The sequence below is a fragment of the Drosophila grimshawi genome, unplaced genomic scaffold (genome assembly GCF_018153295.1).
Source record: "Drosophila grimshawi isolate 15287-2541.00 unplaced genomic scaffold, ASM1815329v1 contig_311, whole genome shotgun sequence".
Classification (NCBI taxonomy): Eukaryota; Metazoa; Arthropoda; class Insecta; order Diptera; family Drosophilidae; genus Drosophila; species Drosophila grimshawi.
This window is the reverse complement of record NW_025063098.1, coordinates 17,085,092-17,104,315: the sequence shown is the minus strand read 5'-3', so window position 1 is coordinate 17,104,315 and position 19,224 is coordinate 17,085,092. Positions and strand designations below refer to the sequence as shown.

Below are 19,224 nucleotides of genomic sequence, written 5' to 3'. Positions count from 1 at the left end.
AACTTACTAAAATTTAATATAATTTATTTTGCAGTGGATATGTTCTTAATTTTATCAATTCATTAATTTTCTATATCATATTTTTGAATATTCAAGTTACAACTGTAACAAAAAGAACTATCACAACAATCAATCATAAAACAGAAAACCGAACTTATCCATGCAATGGCTGAAGCAGAACTAAGTCAAATTGTTCCTGCACTCAAGGCACTTGTTCCCCAAACAAGCTCACTGCACTTCTCTTGAGTCAGGTGCCACAATGATGAATTCTCTACAGAAGAGTAACTAAGTGAAAGAGAGAGAGAGAGAGAGAGAGAGAGAGAGCGATCATTAAAGAGATCGCAAGACGTATCCGATCTCTATTGGAAAATCTCTCCACTTTGCAACTCGAACTTGTTTGTGTTGTTTTTCTACTGACCGGCAACAAAACTCAAGAGCGCAATTTTTCAGAGACGGTCTATGTACGTACTCAGTGCTCCTGTTAAATATTAGGTCTCTCTATTTAATGTCGTCTGTAATTTTTATCAGCGCGTTCATGAACTTGAACATATTTTTATAAGTCTGCTCATAGTCAGCGGTAATATGTTTGACTGTGTAAAAGATTGCGTACTTGAGCTTGTATTTTTTAGAGGCCTGCTGTTAATGCCTATTAATGTAACGCGATTACCGTTGCATTGTGAATACACTGTTCGTCAAGTGTTTTAGAGTATATCACGCACATACATTCTGGCAACCAAATATTGTAATAATTGTAATGAATTTCTTACATTATTTGTCTGTCAATTCGTCCAGCTGTCCAAACAAAAAAACACATTTCATAGCTTGATTTAAAAACACACTAGTTTATTTAAAAAGAAAACAAATTGTATTTAATATTTCATCTACAAATTGTAAAACCATTTGGAATTTTCATTAACATATCACAAAGCAATATTATATTTATTTGGTTTCAAACTAAAAGCTCCTAAAGTCATATTTATATATTTCAAGCATTTCAAGTATGTTGTTTACATTTGTTTAAAAGACAAGCAATCAAGACATCACAGTTTTAGTTTAACTAAAATTAAGTTTTATTTTCCTTTGATTTTGGTTTTTTTTTTTGTACTTTTAATGAAAGCTGAAATAAAATCATATTGAAAAGCGAATTCAGCGACATTTTGTTGAGACTGTTAAGCCAACAAAATGTGGCTGAGTTCGCTTTTGTATGGGTTTAAAAAGGCAAAGGAACGTTTTGACCATGCATCAACATTTACCCGGTAAAACCCGAAAACCTGCTTAGAGCCCGATGCCCTGGTCTCTGTCAAACAAAACGTCCAAATCAGTCAGTCTAGTATAACACTACAACTATATATATATATGTACACATACTGGATACACCTATACATCTTTACATTTATACATCCCTATATATATATATCTCTTAACGGCGACACAGAGAAAAAAAGTCAAGTATCTCGTACTCAAACTAAAAAGTTTAGATCAAAGATTGAATTTACTAAATATGAGTAATTTAAATGCAATACAATTTTAAAGAGAAACGAATAGATTTGGACTAGAAAAAAGTGAAATTTGGAACCGGAATTAAAACTCAAATAAAGCACTTGAAACTTATTTGAAGAAATGTGCAATTAATATTTGATTTAAGCTGTATGTGCAATTTGTTGGGCTCATTATTAGTGAATTATTCTGATACCAAGTTTGGTTTCCTAGTACTGCAGATACTCAAATTTAGCTAGTCATTTTTCTCTCTGTGTAGGTCGTTGGCATCTACTCTTTGAACTCGGGTTTAATGCTAAACTCTGTCTTTGGCTGTTGCACGCCACCCGCCGCTGCCGCAGCAGCCGCCGCGCTGAAAGCGGCCAAGTTGCCAAATATGGATGCATTCTGTGGCACGGTCAGCATATTTGCAGCTGCGGCGCCGGGATACAGATTTTGATAGAAAAGCGGATTCTGCAGTTGAAAGAGGGCCATGAGATGCGTCTGTTGGAAATTTGCCGACGCTGCGATCGGCATCAAACTGGGTAATATCGCATTGTTGTTGGCTTGTTGGGGCGGGAACTGTGCTGGCATCGCTGGATTACTCGCCGTGTCAGTCAGCTTGAGACGCTTTGCCTCTGACTCTACTTTATTCACGGGCAGTTGCTAAAATAGGGAATAGACTAAGTAAATTGCCAGTGCTTAAGGAAAGTGGCAGCTTACAATCTTCTTTGGTGGGCGACCACGTTTGCGGGCAAGGAAATGCTCGGCTGATAGCGAGGAGAGTGGTGTGCTGGATGTGGATGTGGAGTTGGAGCTGGTGGTGTTGCTGCTAATTGGTTGAGGTGTTGCATCCAGTGAAGCAGCATCCTCCATGTCCTCCTGTTTGCCCTTGAACTGCTGGTATGCTTGTTCACCATCCTGTCGATCGTGTTTCCGTTTATGGCTAATCATTTGACTGCTCGAGTGCAGAATATAATTGCAATTCTCGCGGACGCAGTGGATGTGATTGCACACCGTGGAGAACTTGCAGGACTCAAAGGGGCATTGCTCCGTTTTGAGGATCTTCTTGAAGCCGTCCTGCGTCAACTGATAGTCCTTCAGGTGATACGTCTTGTGTTTGTCTGCAAGAAGCGTTATCAGCATTAACCAAATTATCCAAATTGAATGTGATATATTTATATAGATGAAGCATCACTCACCCATATCTGCTTTGTTCTTGAAAGTGTGATTGCAACCCTCGCGACAGCAATGATAGTGAGATATCTTCTTGCCATAGAAGGGGCAATCCTCGATGCGACAGTTTTCATGGGCGCGAAAACGCCGGAAGCCCTCATTCACAATCTCCGAGTCCTTGCGATGGAAGTTGGCATGCATCTGGACATCACTGGTGCTCACATAGACCTTGGGACAGTGCTCATAGACACAATGATAGTGCGTCTGCTTCCAGTTGTAGACACAACCCTCACCGTATTCGGGCGCACAATCATCCGAGGACGAGAAGCGAGCAAAGGCCAATTTGAGGCTCTCCTTGCGCTTCTTGTGCCACTTAAGGTGGCGGATAATGTCATCCTTTTTGCTAAGTATCTTGCCCTGACAGGGCTCATCATAGCAATGGAAATGTTCACGTAACGTCTCCTGGCGACAGAGCGTATTCTCACACTCCAGATACGAGGAGACCTTACGCAGATTCTTCAGATTCTCCTCGTTCTGCAGAAAGGCATCCAGACTACTGGCCGTTGTCAGGCTGACAATGCTGGCTTTGCCCTGATCACTGGACGACGGTGGTGTCAACAGCGAATTGCTGCTCAGTGCTCCCCGGGGAGTGTTAAATACTGTTGCCTCATTATCGATGGAGGTGACGACATTATATGACGAATCCGCTGGCTGTTTGACGGGCGTATACTGCAATGATAAAATAATGAACATCAAATATTAAGTAATATATGTTTTTCGAGAACTAGACTGCTTGGTGCCAATGGCTCCGGATAGAGTAAAAAAATATATTTATATATATATATAGAGAGAGACCCGCAGCTGCTTTATTTTCCTTGGAATCATGATGTTCTTGTTTACATTAAGCAAGCAAATTTGCGACAATATTTCGTTCTGTGTTTTACTTTTTCGAGCAAAGCGCACGAATGAAGAGCTTTCCTATTTACAGAGCTGCTCTCGAATTACACTCAGCGTGGGAGTTTAGAACAAACAGAAAAAGTACATTGAACCAATACAGCTTGAAAAAAAAAAAAAATTAGAATCCATAATGGGGATTTAAAAAAAAAAAAAATTTTAATATAAAAGATATTATTTCGTTTATTTAACTATGAAGGAAACTGCGAAATAATAGCAGTAGTAGTAGGAAAAATAATTTAATAAAATGATAGTAGTAGGTATGATGTAGTAATATTAGTTAATGTAGGAGTATGAGTAGTAGAAGTAGTAATGGTACTAATGGAAGTAGCAGTAGTATTAATAGTATTAGCAGCAGCACTATTAGTAGCAGTGGTAACAGTAGTAGTAGTAATAGTAGTAGCAGCAGCACTATTAGCAGCAGTAGTAACAGTAGTAGTAGTAATAATAGTAGCAACAGTACTATTAACAGCAGTAGTAACAGTAGTAGTAGTATTAGTAGCAGAAGTACTATTAGTATTAGTAGTAACAGTAGTAGTAGTAGTAGTATTAGTAGCAACTGTAATAGTAGTAGTACCACTGTTGGGAGCAGTAGTATAGTAGTAGAAGTACCATTAGGAACAATAGTAATAGTAGTTGTAGTACGATTAAGAGCACTATTAATGGTAGTATAAGTTTTTCGAGTAGTTTTTAGAAGAAGTGTCAATAATAAAATTACTAATAATAATTTTTGGAGTAACAGTAGTAGTAATTGATGTTGTAGTGGAAGTAGTTCATATAATAGATCCGAAAAAAACCTTTTAATATGTGATTCTTTTTAATCATCGTGAATAGATTGCTTACCATGCTGGGCGAGTCGTTGATATCGCTGTTGCTCGTACTCTCCAGCGATTGTGCGCCCGACTGCAGCATCATCATATTGTTGTGATTATTGGACGAGCTGCAGCTGTTTAAAGTGGACAGCGGCTTCTCGTCCTCATCATTGAAATCCTGCTCATCTTGGACTGTGACTGCCGAAACGGTTGCTGCTGCTGTTGTTGGTACTGTTGCTGCTGCTACTGCTGCTGCTTGCTCGTTTGGCGTTGATGTCACTGTGGAGGATTGCAAAAAATTGTTTGTAGTAAATTGCTCACTTTGCAAGGAGGAGGGAAATGGCTCCAATAGTGATTGTTGTGTGGAGCTGGGTGTATTAGGAGTTAGAAGCAGATTTGAAGTTGAAGTTGCCAGCAAATGTTGCTGCTGCTGTTGCATTATGTACTGCGTCAGCAACATTTGTGGCAACTGATAGGCAAAGTTTGTATTGTTAGGTGTTGTTGGTGTTATGGGTGTTATTAGTGTTGTAGCATTTTGTTCATATTGTTGTTGTGTTGATAAAGTGTTCAAATTACTATTGGGACTACAACTACGGCTACTACTACAGTTCGTATTTTGCGAATTTGTTTGCTTGTGCGTTCTTGTCTTGTGTTGTTGTTGTTGTTGTTGTTCTTGTTGTTGCAGGCAAGTGCTGCTGCTGCTGATATCCTCATTGGGTGTATAGGCAAATCCCAACAACTGTTGTTGTTGCTGTTGTAGTGGATGTTGTTGAAATTGTTGTTGCTGTTGCTGAAGTTGCTGCTGTTGTTGTTGCTGCTGCAGCAGGCTCATCATATAAAGTTGCATTATAAATTCCATTTGATTGGACATTTTGCGATCACTTTTTAAATATTTTGATAATACAGCACAAATTCAAAATTTTCGAAAATTCAAAAATGATTCTTGGTTCACAAGATTTTTCACAATTTTCACATCACACGCTCGATACAGATCACGACCTCAGATTCTTTATGGCGATCCTCGAAGTTCGGCTGCGTAGCTCAAACTGTTTCAACTCTTCCGCTAAGACCAGCTAATATAGCAGAAATTGCGCAAAGGTCCCAGCAGCAACCCTCTCCATAAAAAATATGAACATGAAACGCTCTTAAAAAACTGATCTGCAATTCGCTCTCTCGCATCTCGGTCTCTCTTAAAAAACGGAGATGCGAACACCATTTGGTGGTGGTTGTTAAGGGTGCACAACCCCTGATTTATATTTAGAGTCCTGTTTTGTGGAAAATGTGCGGAAAACTTGTTGTGAGTTTGTGACCGTTTTTTGCCCAGTTTTTTGATGCCAACCAATAAAATGCCAGCGTCCATGTAAATTTGAGCAGAAAATAGAGTTTTGGGCAGAAAAAATGTCATTGCGAGCACCAACGACTGTTCAGGAATTTCCCCTGTGCATTGCGAGCAAAGAGAGAGAAATGTAAATGAATTCAATGAAAGTCTCAGGAGAAAAGATGAAATTTTCAGTACATATAAATATAATATTCACACTAAATTAAATTTAAGGAAATAAATATAACAATGTATTTATAAAGTATATTTAAACAGGAAAATCAATACTACAATTAAGCAAATAAAAATCCCTATATTCACTGCAAAAATAGTAAAGAGAGTAACGCTTTTTTAAACTTCTTAAAACATTTCTAATGATTATAAATTTTATCAAAATCTAAATAGAACTTTCAGTTGACTTACTTTAGTATTTACATTACAAAAAAACTCAATACTTTGGGGCTTGTTGACTGAAATATTTCTACTGTTAAGAAATTTAGCAGGAAACATTCGAACTTAATTCTTTAAGAACTTAGGCTGCTTCTATTGTTGACTCTAGATAATATCGTTATGCTTAATAATAATAAAATAAATAATATGGTATCAGATGTTTCTGGAAACTGCAAAACGGCCGTTTTATATTTTAGTATTTTCTCACACTCGGGAAAGGCTAAAACTAATTAAAACGCCAAATCACATTTCCATAAATACAAAAGTGGCACAAAATGTAGAACCCGCATCTTGGCAAACCTAAGAAAACCTTTTGCAAATTATTCGCCGAACTCGAGCCGATCTCGAAGAACTTATTCAACAGCAGTGCCAGCTGCGATTTCAGTAAAAATCGAATCCATTCAAATGCAAAAAAATAACCTACTTTTTGGCGCACAAAATTAAAATTACAATCAAACAATAAAATCTACATTACAATCGCGCAAAAATATTCAATTGAAAATGCCAAAAATTTCGTATGCCTAGGCAACAAAAAAAATTTGCATATTGAAAAAACGTTGCAAAAATGCAAAACAACTGCAAACCCTTAAAAAAATGTTTTAAAAAACGGTCGCGACATGTAACATCCGTTGCGCAGGCGCACAAAATCCCTGCCAGTGTAATTTGCATAAATTATTGTTGCCAAATATTGGTAAGCGCAAAAAAAAAAAAAATATTTACATAATATTGGCACAAGCGCGAGCGGGTGAGCATGCGAACGAGAGCGAGACAGCATCAGCGCTAGGATCAGGATCAATTCCAGGCAGCATTAATACCTGCCAGTGTTATGCTAATCGACCTGTGTCGGAGGAGGGTTCCTGCGACGCGCGCCATGTGAAAATTTATGCAAATCAGTTGAGGAAATGCAGGGAAAGGAAATCCCCTGACAAGCAAATCGATTCGCGAGGGGCGAATTGTAGCCATCGATTGATTTCGTAGAAAGTGCTATTGAGAATGGTCTGCTCTGCTCTACTCTGGTCTGTTGGTTTGTCACTTGGTTGGCAATTTTGAGATTGAAACAGATTTACCAATTGTTGCCATAATTGAGTGACATGGATAAGAGAACGGCATTAACATTTAGGATCGTCATAGCAAGCCTACCCAGCTATTGATTACAAAAAAGGTTTTCCGGCAAAATGGCAACTGAGCAACTAATGGAAATTTGCATGAAAATACGCACAAAAGCACAAAAACCTAGAATAGAACCAATTCCTGTAAAGTATAACTAGAACAGTACCCGGACATGTTTTATTTTTGTTTCCGACTTTGTGAATTTATTTTTACTTTAGTCGCGTATAAATTTGCATATGGGAGATTTATATTCAGTTACTCATTTTTCGAAATGAAAAACTTTTGTGCGTTGGCTTTTGTCAGCGAATGTGAGCATTGATTGCTTTTCTTTTTAAGTTATGGAAAGTCAATGGTTGTGTTATGTTACGGATAACAATCGCTTTGCTCATGACGCGACAAGCATTATTTGAGGCTCCTCAAATATGTTTGAGCTCTAATTCCTGAAAGTTGATATTCGAGATTACCATTCGATTCTTTGGCTGGCAAATTGTGGGACATGTTTTAATTATAAAAAGCAAATTCACATCATATATTTTGAAAGCCCACACAAAGCATTTCGTTTTATAAGTTGATGGGAGTTTAATTGATTTGAAAGTTGACATGGTAATCGTAAATTTAGATAGCTAGTAGAGCATTTTGAAAATAAAGAAAAGAAAATGTTTAAGTTTTTATCGGCAGTGTCATCAGCGTGAGAAAAAATCGTTAGAGACATTTAAAACTTATCTTCCTAATTACGTCAATTGCCTGTGGCATCCTTTGTCCTTTCTCACAATTTATGCCGAGAGTGTAAACAAAAACAGTTTGAATATTCAAGCAGAGGGTCGATTTGGGACACCCTTAGGACCTCGATTCTCTATAGAAAATGCAAAGATATTTTGTCTATTTCTTCCTTTTTAAGATCCTTTGTTTTGGGATGCGTTTGGCCGCAGATTTATTGCCTCAACTAAATATCAACTTTTACCCCCGAAAAACGTATGAATGGAAAATGCACAGCTTGAGACCGAAGCCAGGATGATATTTCAATATATATTCGTTTGGCATTTATGGCAAATTTTTGCATTTGAATTTTGCTTGGTCAACTATGTTGACCCTTGATCCTTTGCATGCCCATGAAGATTGCCACGGCTAATGAGATCTCTATTATAATAGCAGGACACGCGTCGCAGATTATCTTCAAGGAGTGGCCTGAGCATTGGAGGGATGCGCCAGGTAACTTCTGCCTGACCATTGGTCAGCGCGTGTGTTTATCCTTTATGTATTTAAAGAGCACGCGTTACTCGTCCTTATTGGTCAGGCAGTCAAACAGGTTTGGCCGAAAGGAGTTAAGTGGTCATTTAGTAGAGGTCATCCTGTGTGCGCGTGGACAAATTGAGATGGTCAAGAATTTTGACTGATGATGGGCTCAGATTCTGTTGCACAACTGTAATTTATAACGGCTATTTTAATATCTACCCTTACTAAAACTTGAGAAAAAGATCTCCCATCTAATCCCTGGCCTTTTGGGCAACACAAAAAAGCGAATGCTGCAATTTTATTCGCTTTTGCGCAGCCACACAACAAAAGGGTTGAAGGGATCCGGAAAGGACGACTTCCTTGCCTAAAAACCGGACCTTGAATAAAAAAAAAAACGATAAACCGGTTTGGACACTGGCATTAATTTTTGGAAAAGACCGCGAAGAAAATTTCCTGCAAAAAAAAAAAGACGAACCCTTTGTAGGAACATGACATATGGCGGTCCATTGCAGGATCTGGTCAATATGAATATATTTGAAACCAGCGGCAGCATCACGGATACGATGATAAAAGGATGTATACTGACAGTTGCTTTTACCATAGTCCTTGGGGTGGCGGTTGTTGGGCATGAGTTGTTGCTTTCGCAGGACAACAGGACAATGGCTGCTCAAAGGGTTAGCTTGCGGTCGTGCATTTAAAATTTTCTATTTGGTCCACAATTGGGGTATCCTGTTTCGAATAAGTCTAACACAACATATTCCACATTGTTCTGCTTGGCCTTCTCGAGCTGCTTGTCCTGGAGGTCAGCCATTTTGTTGAACCCAAACATGTTCTCACATTAACGGACATTTCTCAAGAATTCCGCTGGGTCACAAACTTAAACCAAAGGGTAAAATACCAATACAAATACGATCAGCAAACAAAATGGCGATTGCTTATCGGATGATTTCAGTCTCCAAATAGTCGTGTGTATAGCAGACTTCACTACTGACCATCAGCCACCCATCACTGACCCTCCTTACTTCTCCTTCTCTTTCGATAAGCATAAGTCGAGTAACTGGTTTCATTGGCTTGACCAGCGTTAAATGATTTAATGACTCGGACGCGTGTCCTTAATAGGGTTGGTCACTCACTCAGTTGGTCAGCGATGTCCCCTTACTTCCCCCTAAGTAGAATCTGAGGAGAGTCGAGGATAGTCTTTGTGTCAACACTTCGCACATTTGCATTGTCATTGCCAATGACTTCATTAGATTTAAATATCCCATCCATTATAGGCATCATCATCTTTAAGAGATCTTTGTTGACAAAACGTTCAAATTTATAGGGTCCCTTTGCCAATTCCAGTGCTCATTGACAGTCTCAAAGATTTATGCAAAAAGACACCCATATTTAACAAAGCGCTCAACAAATTCTCTTTCAGAATAGTCCATAAGCGTCAAATAAAATATTGAGGGATTTTCTAATTTATTTCCGACGGGGAAAGTTGTCATTTAGCTAGGGCTAAAAAGCGGAGTCCAAAAACATATTTTTTAAGGGTGTTCATTCTAATATTCAAACATTTTTGTTTATTTTTTAGCATAAATTGTGAGAATAGGACAAAGGATGCCACAGGCAATTGACATAATTAGAAAAATAAGTCTCAAGCGATCCCAAAAATTATCTCACGTTTTTGAGAGTGCTGATAAAAATTCGCCAAAATATACTTAAATATGTTCATAGTCAATTGCTATCAGAATCAGAAAAACGTAACGCGTTTTGTGGGCTCTCAAAAATAAATATACTAGACACAGGCTAATTCAAACATGTCATCCAATTAACGTTTTCTGTACAAACCAATGTAATGCTAATTCCTGCACTGTCCTGAAATCAAGTTAGACATTTGTACAGTCTGAAATAATAGTTGTCAAGCTGATTGTTATCGTATGAAGTATAATATATATATATAACAACCACTGACTTTCCAAAAACAGGAGCAGTAAAAAGGACGAGTGGAAAGCAATGCTAACAATAGTTTACCAATTCGAAACATTTGTAACTGAACATAAAATTCCCATATGCAAATTTGTATTTCACTAAAGTACAAATAAAACATGTCAGGGTTCTGTTCGTCGTTATGGAGCACAATGCGAACTTGGAATTGGTTCTTTTCAGTGCTTTGTGCTTTTGTGCGCATTTTCATGCAAATTTCCATTAGTTGCTCCGTTGCCAATTTGCCGGTAAACCTTTTCTGTAATCAATAGCTGGGTATGCATTGGCATACAGATCCGAATTGTTACTATCCTGCCTATACTCATATGTCACTCAACTATGGCCACAATTGGTAAGTCCACTTCAATCTCAAACCAACAGAATTTAGCAGAGCGCAGCTCAGTATTTTCAATCCTAGTGTCTCATTCCCATTCGAATGCTCAATATTCGAAAGCAATCGATTGCTGCCGCCCCTGGCCAATCGATTTGTTCGTCCTTTCATTCATTGCCTTCCTCGGCCTGATTTGCATATATTTTCATATGACGCGCGTGCGCTGTTCGATGAGGTTAGATTTGTGACCCTCTTCCTCGTACACTTCCCGTCACAGGTCATAATTAGCATAACACTGGCTGTTGCAGGATATGCTGGTTGCCTGGCAGCCACCTCACTTTAAAGTCGCCTGCGCCGAAATTATGTAAATATTTTTAAATGTGTTTTTTTTTGCATCGAGTCTTCATTGCAAAAATTTACATAATTTATTAATGGTATACTTTTACACTCTGTAGGGTTGTAAAAAATAGCCGTTTTTTTGGGCATCGACAGCTGATGCTTCGTTTGATTTTAGCAAATTTTCTAAGAAAATTAATTGAAAAATTGTCGGAATTATTCTGACATTTTCACGCTTTTCAAGAAAAACAAACGCCAACGGCAATGAACTTGGCTGAATAATTTATCATAAATATTTGCCTTTTCAGCGAGTGTCCGATTTGATTGATGATCCTTATGAGTTTGGCAAAAGTTGCCCAGGATACGACTCAAGTTACGATCGCAACAATTTTCCCACGATTTTCTTATTGATTTCTTCAGATTCTACGGAATTTTATATTGCCGTAAAACTAATGACAATATTAAAATTAATGATAGTATTGGATGTCATTGGATACTTTTGCTTAGGTATATTGCAAATTGTTTATCCGTTTTTTGGGTAAAATGTTGCTAAATTGTGCAGGAATTTGAGATGCAATCGAGGCAGGTAGGAAAATGAAAGGATAATTAAAGGGTTGCAGTTGGAGACATCAAATGGTTTTCAATTTTTTGCAACCCTTGATCGAATATCCTTTCACTGCATGGGATCAGCTGGCAAAGGTTTCTGAACTCTGCTGAAACTTAAACGCAAAAAATGGAAGAGAAATTATGGAATTATAATCTTATTACATCGTCACAACAAACAGGACAACGCGGCGCCCCAACGCATCCTTTTCATACGGAAAGAAAAGGAAAAAAATGTTGATCATCTTCAGCTGCCGTTTCGGAGCGTTTGTTGAGGTTCCTTGTCGGAGATACGCGTATGCCGAGACATTTGTCCCAAATTCAACTCTCTTGCAAACACAATCCTTTCACGCATACACGCACACACACACACACGCACACATACACACACACACACAAACGTGTCCTTACAAAAAGGATTACGCAGCATGCTTAGACAAATGCGCTGCTTGTGCAACATCTTGTTATGAGTTTGGCTTCCAATTGAGGGAGGATTAGTTTACTCTTTTATTTTTTGGGCATTTTCTATACGAATTTCCTTTTCCTTTTTGTGGAAAAATCTTAAACGCAGTTTTGGCAGTTGCGCAATGAGTCGTACAACGCCAACACACAACGATCCCTTGCAAGAGGATATCATTGATCGAAACACGTTTTTTTTTTTAAATTTAGATTTCAGCCTGCTTGAGTCCTTGTCAAAACTAGGCAGAATGTGATCTACAGATAGAGAACAACTACAGCACAAATGAATAAAAACTTGTCAAGTCTACGGCTGGCCAGCAATCGATTAAATTTCATTTTATTTCCGTTCTGCCTTTGCACAACTTAAACAGGCTTTTACTTAATTTTTCTAGACTAAGAGTACAACATTAAAAAAAATCGACAATAATTAGAAATTTGTTCGCATTGGCATCCTAAGCAAACATTAAATGATGAGAGTGTGCATTCCCAGAATATTGTCAGTGCCAACTTTGATTAATATTTGTTTGGACATTGAAGCATAAAACTTGCGCAAGACATTAGCGCTGTCTACGAAATGTTCTCTGAATCCAACCCCTATTTTGGGGTTTGCAGTTTCGCCTCAACGGAAATTAAAGAAAAATAGCAGACGACTCAATGTGATGCAGTCGAGCAGAAGGACACTTTTGCCACAGCTTAGTGCAGCCGGCCAGGGTCAGGGTCCATTAGGTTACACAATATTGATGATGATATGGATGTGGATGTGGATGAGGATCAAACGCAATTGATCAGCTGGTTCTCTTGCTCAACTGGAGGGTTGCTAGCTTCTTGGTCATTTTTTGTTTTCTTCAAAATTTACCTAGATTATATCTCACATTTTCACACAAAATTTATTGAGCTGTTTATATATTCGCCTTGGCTTGCTAATAATGCAATTAATGGGATTATATATGCAAGGACTTGCTCATCGATGAGTATGTTGACAGTCAGCTGGCCAAAAGGTCAAATTTGTATGTGTGCCACTTCATTGGTATAATTTATGAGCTGTTGCCTCTGCTTAGGAGGCACAAAAATCTATTTTCACTAAAGCTACATTAAATATTTACTTAGTATATGAACTGAGCAAAGTCCTTGTTTGAAATGGGATCCCATGGACAACTTTCCATGAGACTATCATCATCATTTGAACTATCGATCATTTATTGAAAAAAAAAGGAAATCCTGTCTGACAATAAAAAAGTCTCAGATTTCGTGGCACAAGAAAACCATCAAAATAGGATACAATTTTACTGCAAATCCTTTTACGGAAATCAATGACAAATGCTGTGTTAATGACGTCAGCTGCTGCACATACATCGAAGAGATTTATGTGAAAGTCCCCGCCTCGCCACGTCTTATCCTTCGTCTTGGTCTTGAATGCTCCAAAGGGTTGCACACTTTTCCTTTTAAGGTTATGCAAAAAGTGTTTTACGGTTTTCTGCCTGTCTGAGCAAAAGGGTTCGCAGTTTTTTTTTGCTACCTTTTGCAATTTCTGTTCAACTTGCTTGCATAATGAAAACAACTGCCTCAGAATTATTTTGCCTTACGCAAAATGCGCTTTCCACTCTTTTGATATTTTCCTGATATTTGATATTGCAAATTGCATAAACAACAAGCATGGGAAATTTATAAATTGATGATTTGCGTAAGGGTTGATGTAATTCTTTTCATTTTCCTTCCTTTATCTGAAAGTCTTTGCAATATTGAGATTGCCGAGATATCGACTTGAGAAAATTACAAGTATCTGCAACGATTAAACATGGAGAGATTTGCAAGAGCTTATAAAAATGTATTTTAAAACTATCAGTTCTGTAGAAGTTTTTTAGTTATTTCTCTTGCATAATATAATAACAAAAATACTACCAAATATATTTGATGGAACTAGTAAAAATAATTACATTTGATGTCATGCCCCATTTAAAATATTATATTATTATTCATTAAGTTTGGCGTGGATTTCCAAATATATAAACCATATTTATAACTCGTTAATAACTTTACTTTTAAAAAATGTAGTATTCTGTCAATAACATTTAGTTTCAATTCCAAATATTCTCTGTTCTAGACCCAATCGAAATTCCCAGCCCTTTTTTTCAATATTTGCCAATTTCCAATCAACTACCCACAAATACCAATAATTTGAAATACATGAATATTAAATGAAAATCAATTGAGTAACCCATAAATGTCTAACAGAGTAGGGCATCTTAGCCCGACCAGTGGCACTTGAGAAAAATTAACATTTAACACGGTTAATGCCAAACAACAAAACAAAACATCAAAATCAAATCTAGGGACGACACTCGAAGATGAAGTCTTTCTCAAAGTCGAATCACAGGGAACCAGTAAATTTGCATAACACTGACACAAGTCAAAAATGTGCCAAACAGGAAGGAGAGTTGCACAAACCCCTTTACCGACCGAGCCAGGACCTTTTAGGACTCACCGCCTAATTGAATATGCCAAAATGATGCAAACTTTCCAGATATGATTTGCATAATTATTACGCTTACAGTGCTGACTTGGCAAAAATTTGCACACCAGGGAAAACGTGAAAATTTTATGCATTTCCATTTTGCAGTTGCCTATTATACGCTCTGCGGAAAGTGCATATTATGAATATTTGTTTATTTTTGTATCCGTAGATTGCAATCAGTGTGAGAAACGAAGTTCAAATGCATTTCAGAAATATCTTTTACCTTCTGCGATCGGAACATTCTTCAAAACACATGCGTATTTAATATATAAAAAAGAAAGCTAAATCATATTCCATATCATATTGAAACAAAATACATAGTTGCATTTAATTCTTGAACAATTTGTGTGCAAAACAAAAATTTGGCAAATCAAAAAATGCAATTTTGCTGACCGAAAAAATGTGATTTGCTTTTTAAAAATAAAAGAAAAACTTACAAATTGTGAGATCCTACGAACATTTTTGGCAAATGCAAAAAATGTATTTAAGAGAACGCAGTTCTCTCTTATGTCTTTCTCTCTCTCTCTCTCTCTCTCGCTCTCTCTCTCTCGCTCTCTCCGGCTCTGATACTCTCTCCCGTTTTCTAAATTCTACTGGTATAGAAACGATAGAAGGTCAGCTAAATTGTTGTTGCGTACACGCATCGCTTTTATATGTGTCCTTTACAATTGAACACGCTGTCAAGTAACGGCACACAGCATCAGCATCAGCAGCATCCTTTGTCCTTTAGCGGCACAGCTACCCCTTTCGATACTTGCACAATGATGGCGAATCCTTTGCCAAAATGTAGCATTTATAAAAATTTCAAATCACAAACATTTCAAATGAAAATAAAAACTGACTGAAAACAAATAAAAGTCAGCAATTAAAAATAGGGCCTGACCAAGAGATACCCTGTGCACAGCTTTGAATTTCAATCAAGTAACTAGTGTAACTGTAACATCTTTTGAGTTTATTGTTAAAGGTTTTTCTTATTATACTCTTCTCATCTGATTTTTAATAAAGGTTAAATTTTTGATACATGGAACTTTAATGATTTTTTTATAATTTTTCATTTATTTTGTTGAAAATTTATTTGAGCACATACCTCGAACTGCATATTATCAGTTTGTTATCGCTTTCTTCAAATATTAATGGGTATATGGTATAAAAAAGGGGTTGTTAAAGCATGGCAAGTATCTGTGAGACTGTTAGAGATGAGCAACTCAAAAAGGAGAATGTGTTTACTGAAAATCTCGCCTTCATTCACCAAAACTCGTTCTGACTGACCGACTGACCACTGGAAAGTGCTTTGGGAAGCACGTGCCAGGGCTAAACGACTGGTCACTTGGGTCATTTCAAGGGGTTAACTTTGCTGGACACGCTTCACAAAAACAACAAACAACAAACATATTTACATAAATTATTTTCCACTTTTCCGTACAAAAAGAAAGTGAAAAATTAGGGCTACTTTATTGTGGTCAATTGAAAACCATAAAGCGATTTGTATAAATGATAATAGTGTGAAAGTGTTTTGATTAATCGCATGATAAGGCTGTTAAGTTTTTATAAAAGTAATATATGAAACATTAAATTTATTATTTTTGAGTTGAGCACAGCGTGGCAAAGGCGTCTTTCTTTAAGCCCATTTCATATTATTGAAACCCTATACAGCCATCAATCAAGAGTGCAAGCATTTTCACAAATGTTGCGAGGATTTCAAACTGAGCAAACTAAGAATTCCCACAGTGCGAAAATCGCCAGCAGGGATTACAATCTCCAGCGAGTGGCAGAAAAGTGCGCGTAAAGAAATTTACGAGCGATCAAATAACCGAGGCATCAAAGGGTGCAAAATAAAATCGCAAGAGCTAAAGGTCCTTGGTGCTATTTGCACAAATAGCAACCCCAAGAAAAATATATCACAGATAGGCATCGTCTTCAATCCTTGATCCACGATCGGGTTCACAGTAAATTACGAACAGAGGTGAAAGGTAAACAATAAAAAACGGCTGCTCCTTGCTACCTTGATGGCCTCTGGCAACCCTTGCTTAAAGCATTTTTCTCATTTTTTCCTTTTCTTTTTTTTTGTGACGAATTTGAAGATTTTTGCCTCAAAACTGAAGCGATTTTTCATTGACCCAGAGCGGGGTTGGTTCAAGGATCGTCTTGGGGTTTCCTTTTTCTTTTTGTTATGTCAGCTTGCAGAAGTAAATGCATTCATCCGAAGACGGCAAGACTTTGGCTTAGCGGAGGCCTCTGCCCCTAGATTGGTTTTGTGGGTCAATGTCACATTAAGCCTGAATTTATGGCCCCGAAGTGCCAATAGTCATGCAGATTAATAGGCCAAAGGATAGCAAATTTGCTACTATTCAAGCTAAGTACGGGAAAAGTATTAAAATAATACCATCATAGAGCAGATGCATATTTTATGTTTTTGCATCTAATTCTTTTCTGTTGTTGCTTAAATTAATAGAACTATTAATAAACGTGTCTTTTTGCAAAAACAGAGCTGTTGTGATAAATTGCTCATTTCTGATTGAGTATAGATTTTTAAAAATATATTTAAAAAAATTGGCTTTGGGGGCTATCTTAGCATTAGTGCGATTTTCACAATTCGGCTGAGGCTTTCCAAAAATTAAAACATACCTTTAAAGGCTTATTCCTATTAATCATGTTTGAAACTCATTTCAATTATAGTTACTGATTACTACAAATTCAATGTTTTCTCCCTACATTTTCTAAATTATACAGCACAAAATCCCTTTTACTATTTGTCGCTTCCAACAAATATTTGTTGTTTAATTGGATTATTTAATCTCATTTATTTCCACACTTCATTATCATACCAAAAAAAAAAAAAAACTAACCACAATTTCTAAAGCTTTTATTTAATAATTTTAAATTCAACAACACATAAAAAAAGTAGGAAATCAAAAGTGACCTTTTACTTAATTATTGCTACAAAAGAACTACCAAAATAAAAATTCAATAGCAGAAAACTCAGACAATATTCGGTTAAAAAATAAAATTGATGAGAGATTTGTATGCAGTTTTATTGGGAGTAGAAAGAGTGAGAGCAACCAGAGCTGACCCAAAATTATAAAGTTACAATGCAACACTTTTGCTACCCCCGATTAAATTACACATGGACTGAGCCAAGGATCGACCCCTGGGCAGCAGTGCCTTGTTGTGTTGTGTATGTCGCCCCTTTAGGGTTATGTGTGTATGTAATATATTCAAATTTGATGGCAGCCCAAGGATTTGACCAAACAAATCCTTTCTAATTTCAGTCGGGCTACGCATGTGCAGCAGATTAAATGCCGGACGCTGCGCAGCTTTTGAGCACACAGTTAAAAGAAGAAAAAAAAACGGGTTTTGAATTTCATATGCCGCAGGATGCATGTGCCTATGTCTCTATATATATATTTGTAGATGTGTGCGTGACCCATCCATCAGCGCTATGAACTCGCGGAAGCTGCAACGCAGCTGAAATTACCAAAAAGTTCTAATAGAAGTTGCATCCTTTTGTCCATAAAAGGCAAAATAACACACACACAAAAAACTGGTTTTCACAATTTGTGGTCCATAGTCCAGGTCTAGGTCCAACGCACAACCCCTTGAAATAAATGAAATAAATTAATATTCAAATTTTATTTCTTACGTGTTGTAAGAACAAGGTTTTCACGGCAAATGTTATGTCTATTTTTCTAAGGAATTAATAACATATTTATATCTCTTGCTGTTTATAGAATACTTTGAATATTTATGGCTTGACAGTTTTTTAAGAAATTATGGGCATTTGTTTGGTAAAATAGAAGAGGATTTCGAGCTGGTTATAAATTGAATATGAATTTAATGAGCCAACTGCCAATAAATGTAATATAATAAAAATTCTTTTTCAAAATACTAAATTTTCATAGCTTGGTCATAGCCTTCCGCAAACTGCTGAGTCCTGCGTCAATCTATTTATTTTGACCAGACCATTCGCGTTAAATATGTGAGTAATATTTTTATGAATGTTTGGATTCTTAGATGACCGTATAGTTCTTGACAAGTTCCTAAAAGTATGCCAAAATGTTTTCCTCTTAGTCATGGTCCCTAAAAGTATGATAGCTTTCGCCGTGAAGTCGTTTAGCCGATACAACAACCCACTTGCATGTCTCTTAAAGTATACCTCCTTTTAATCCTGTCGACAAGTTATCCAATTCAGCAATCTAATTTCTTTACCCCAACTAATTTGTGACTCGGGAACAAATAACATTTACATTTAGCCAATGCGTGATTTGTTCACGAACTCACTTTCCCCTTAAAGTATGCCGAGCCTTTTCTTAAGCAAATTTAGTAAATGCATGAACACCTCTTATCTACAGCTTGTACAGCAACCTAATTATCTATTTATCACAGTTTAAAATTCAGATCCCTGCAGCAAACTGGCATCATGGCAAGCAGCTTCTTCTATCCTAACTATAACTACATACGCCGTTATTTTTCAGCTGTATTTTTTGAC

General features: G+C 37.1%; 1 protein-coding gene across 2 annotated transcripts; it reads right to left on the bottom strand.

The window, feature by feature from the left end:
• Positions 1-1,513: 1,513 nt before the first annotated feature.
• LOC6567270 (transcription factor castor) lies at positions 1,514-5,289 on the bottom strand. Of its 2 annotated transcripts, XM_043215027.1 has the most exons (5): positions 4,995-5,289; positions 4,450-4,697; positions 2,679-3,381; positions 2,200-2,600; positions 1,514-2,142 (listed from the first exon to the last, which is right to left on the bottom strand). In XM_043215027.1, exons 1-5 carry the CDS (start codon positions 5,287-5,289, stop codon positions 1,768-1,770), a joined length of 2,022 nt encoding a protein of 673 aa, XP_043070962.1. In that variant the 3' UTR covers positions 1,514-1,767. The 2 variants fall into 2 exon arrangements, with proteins under 2 accessions (XP_043070962.1, XP_001993971.1); XM_001993935.2 differs by having other exon boundaries at positions 4,450-5,289.
• Positions 5,290-19,224: the final 13,935 nt, after the last annotated feature.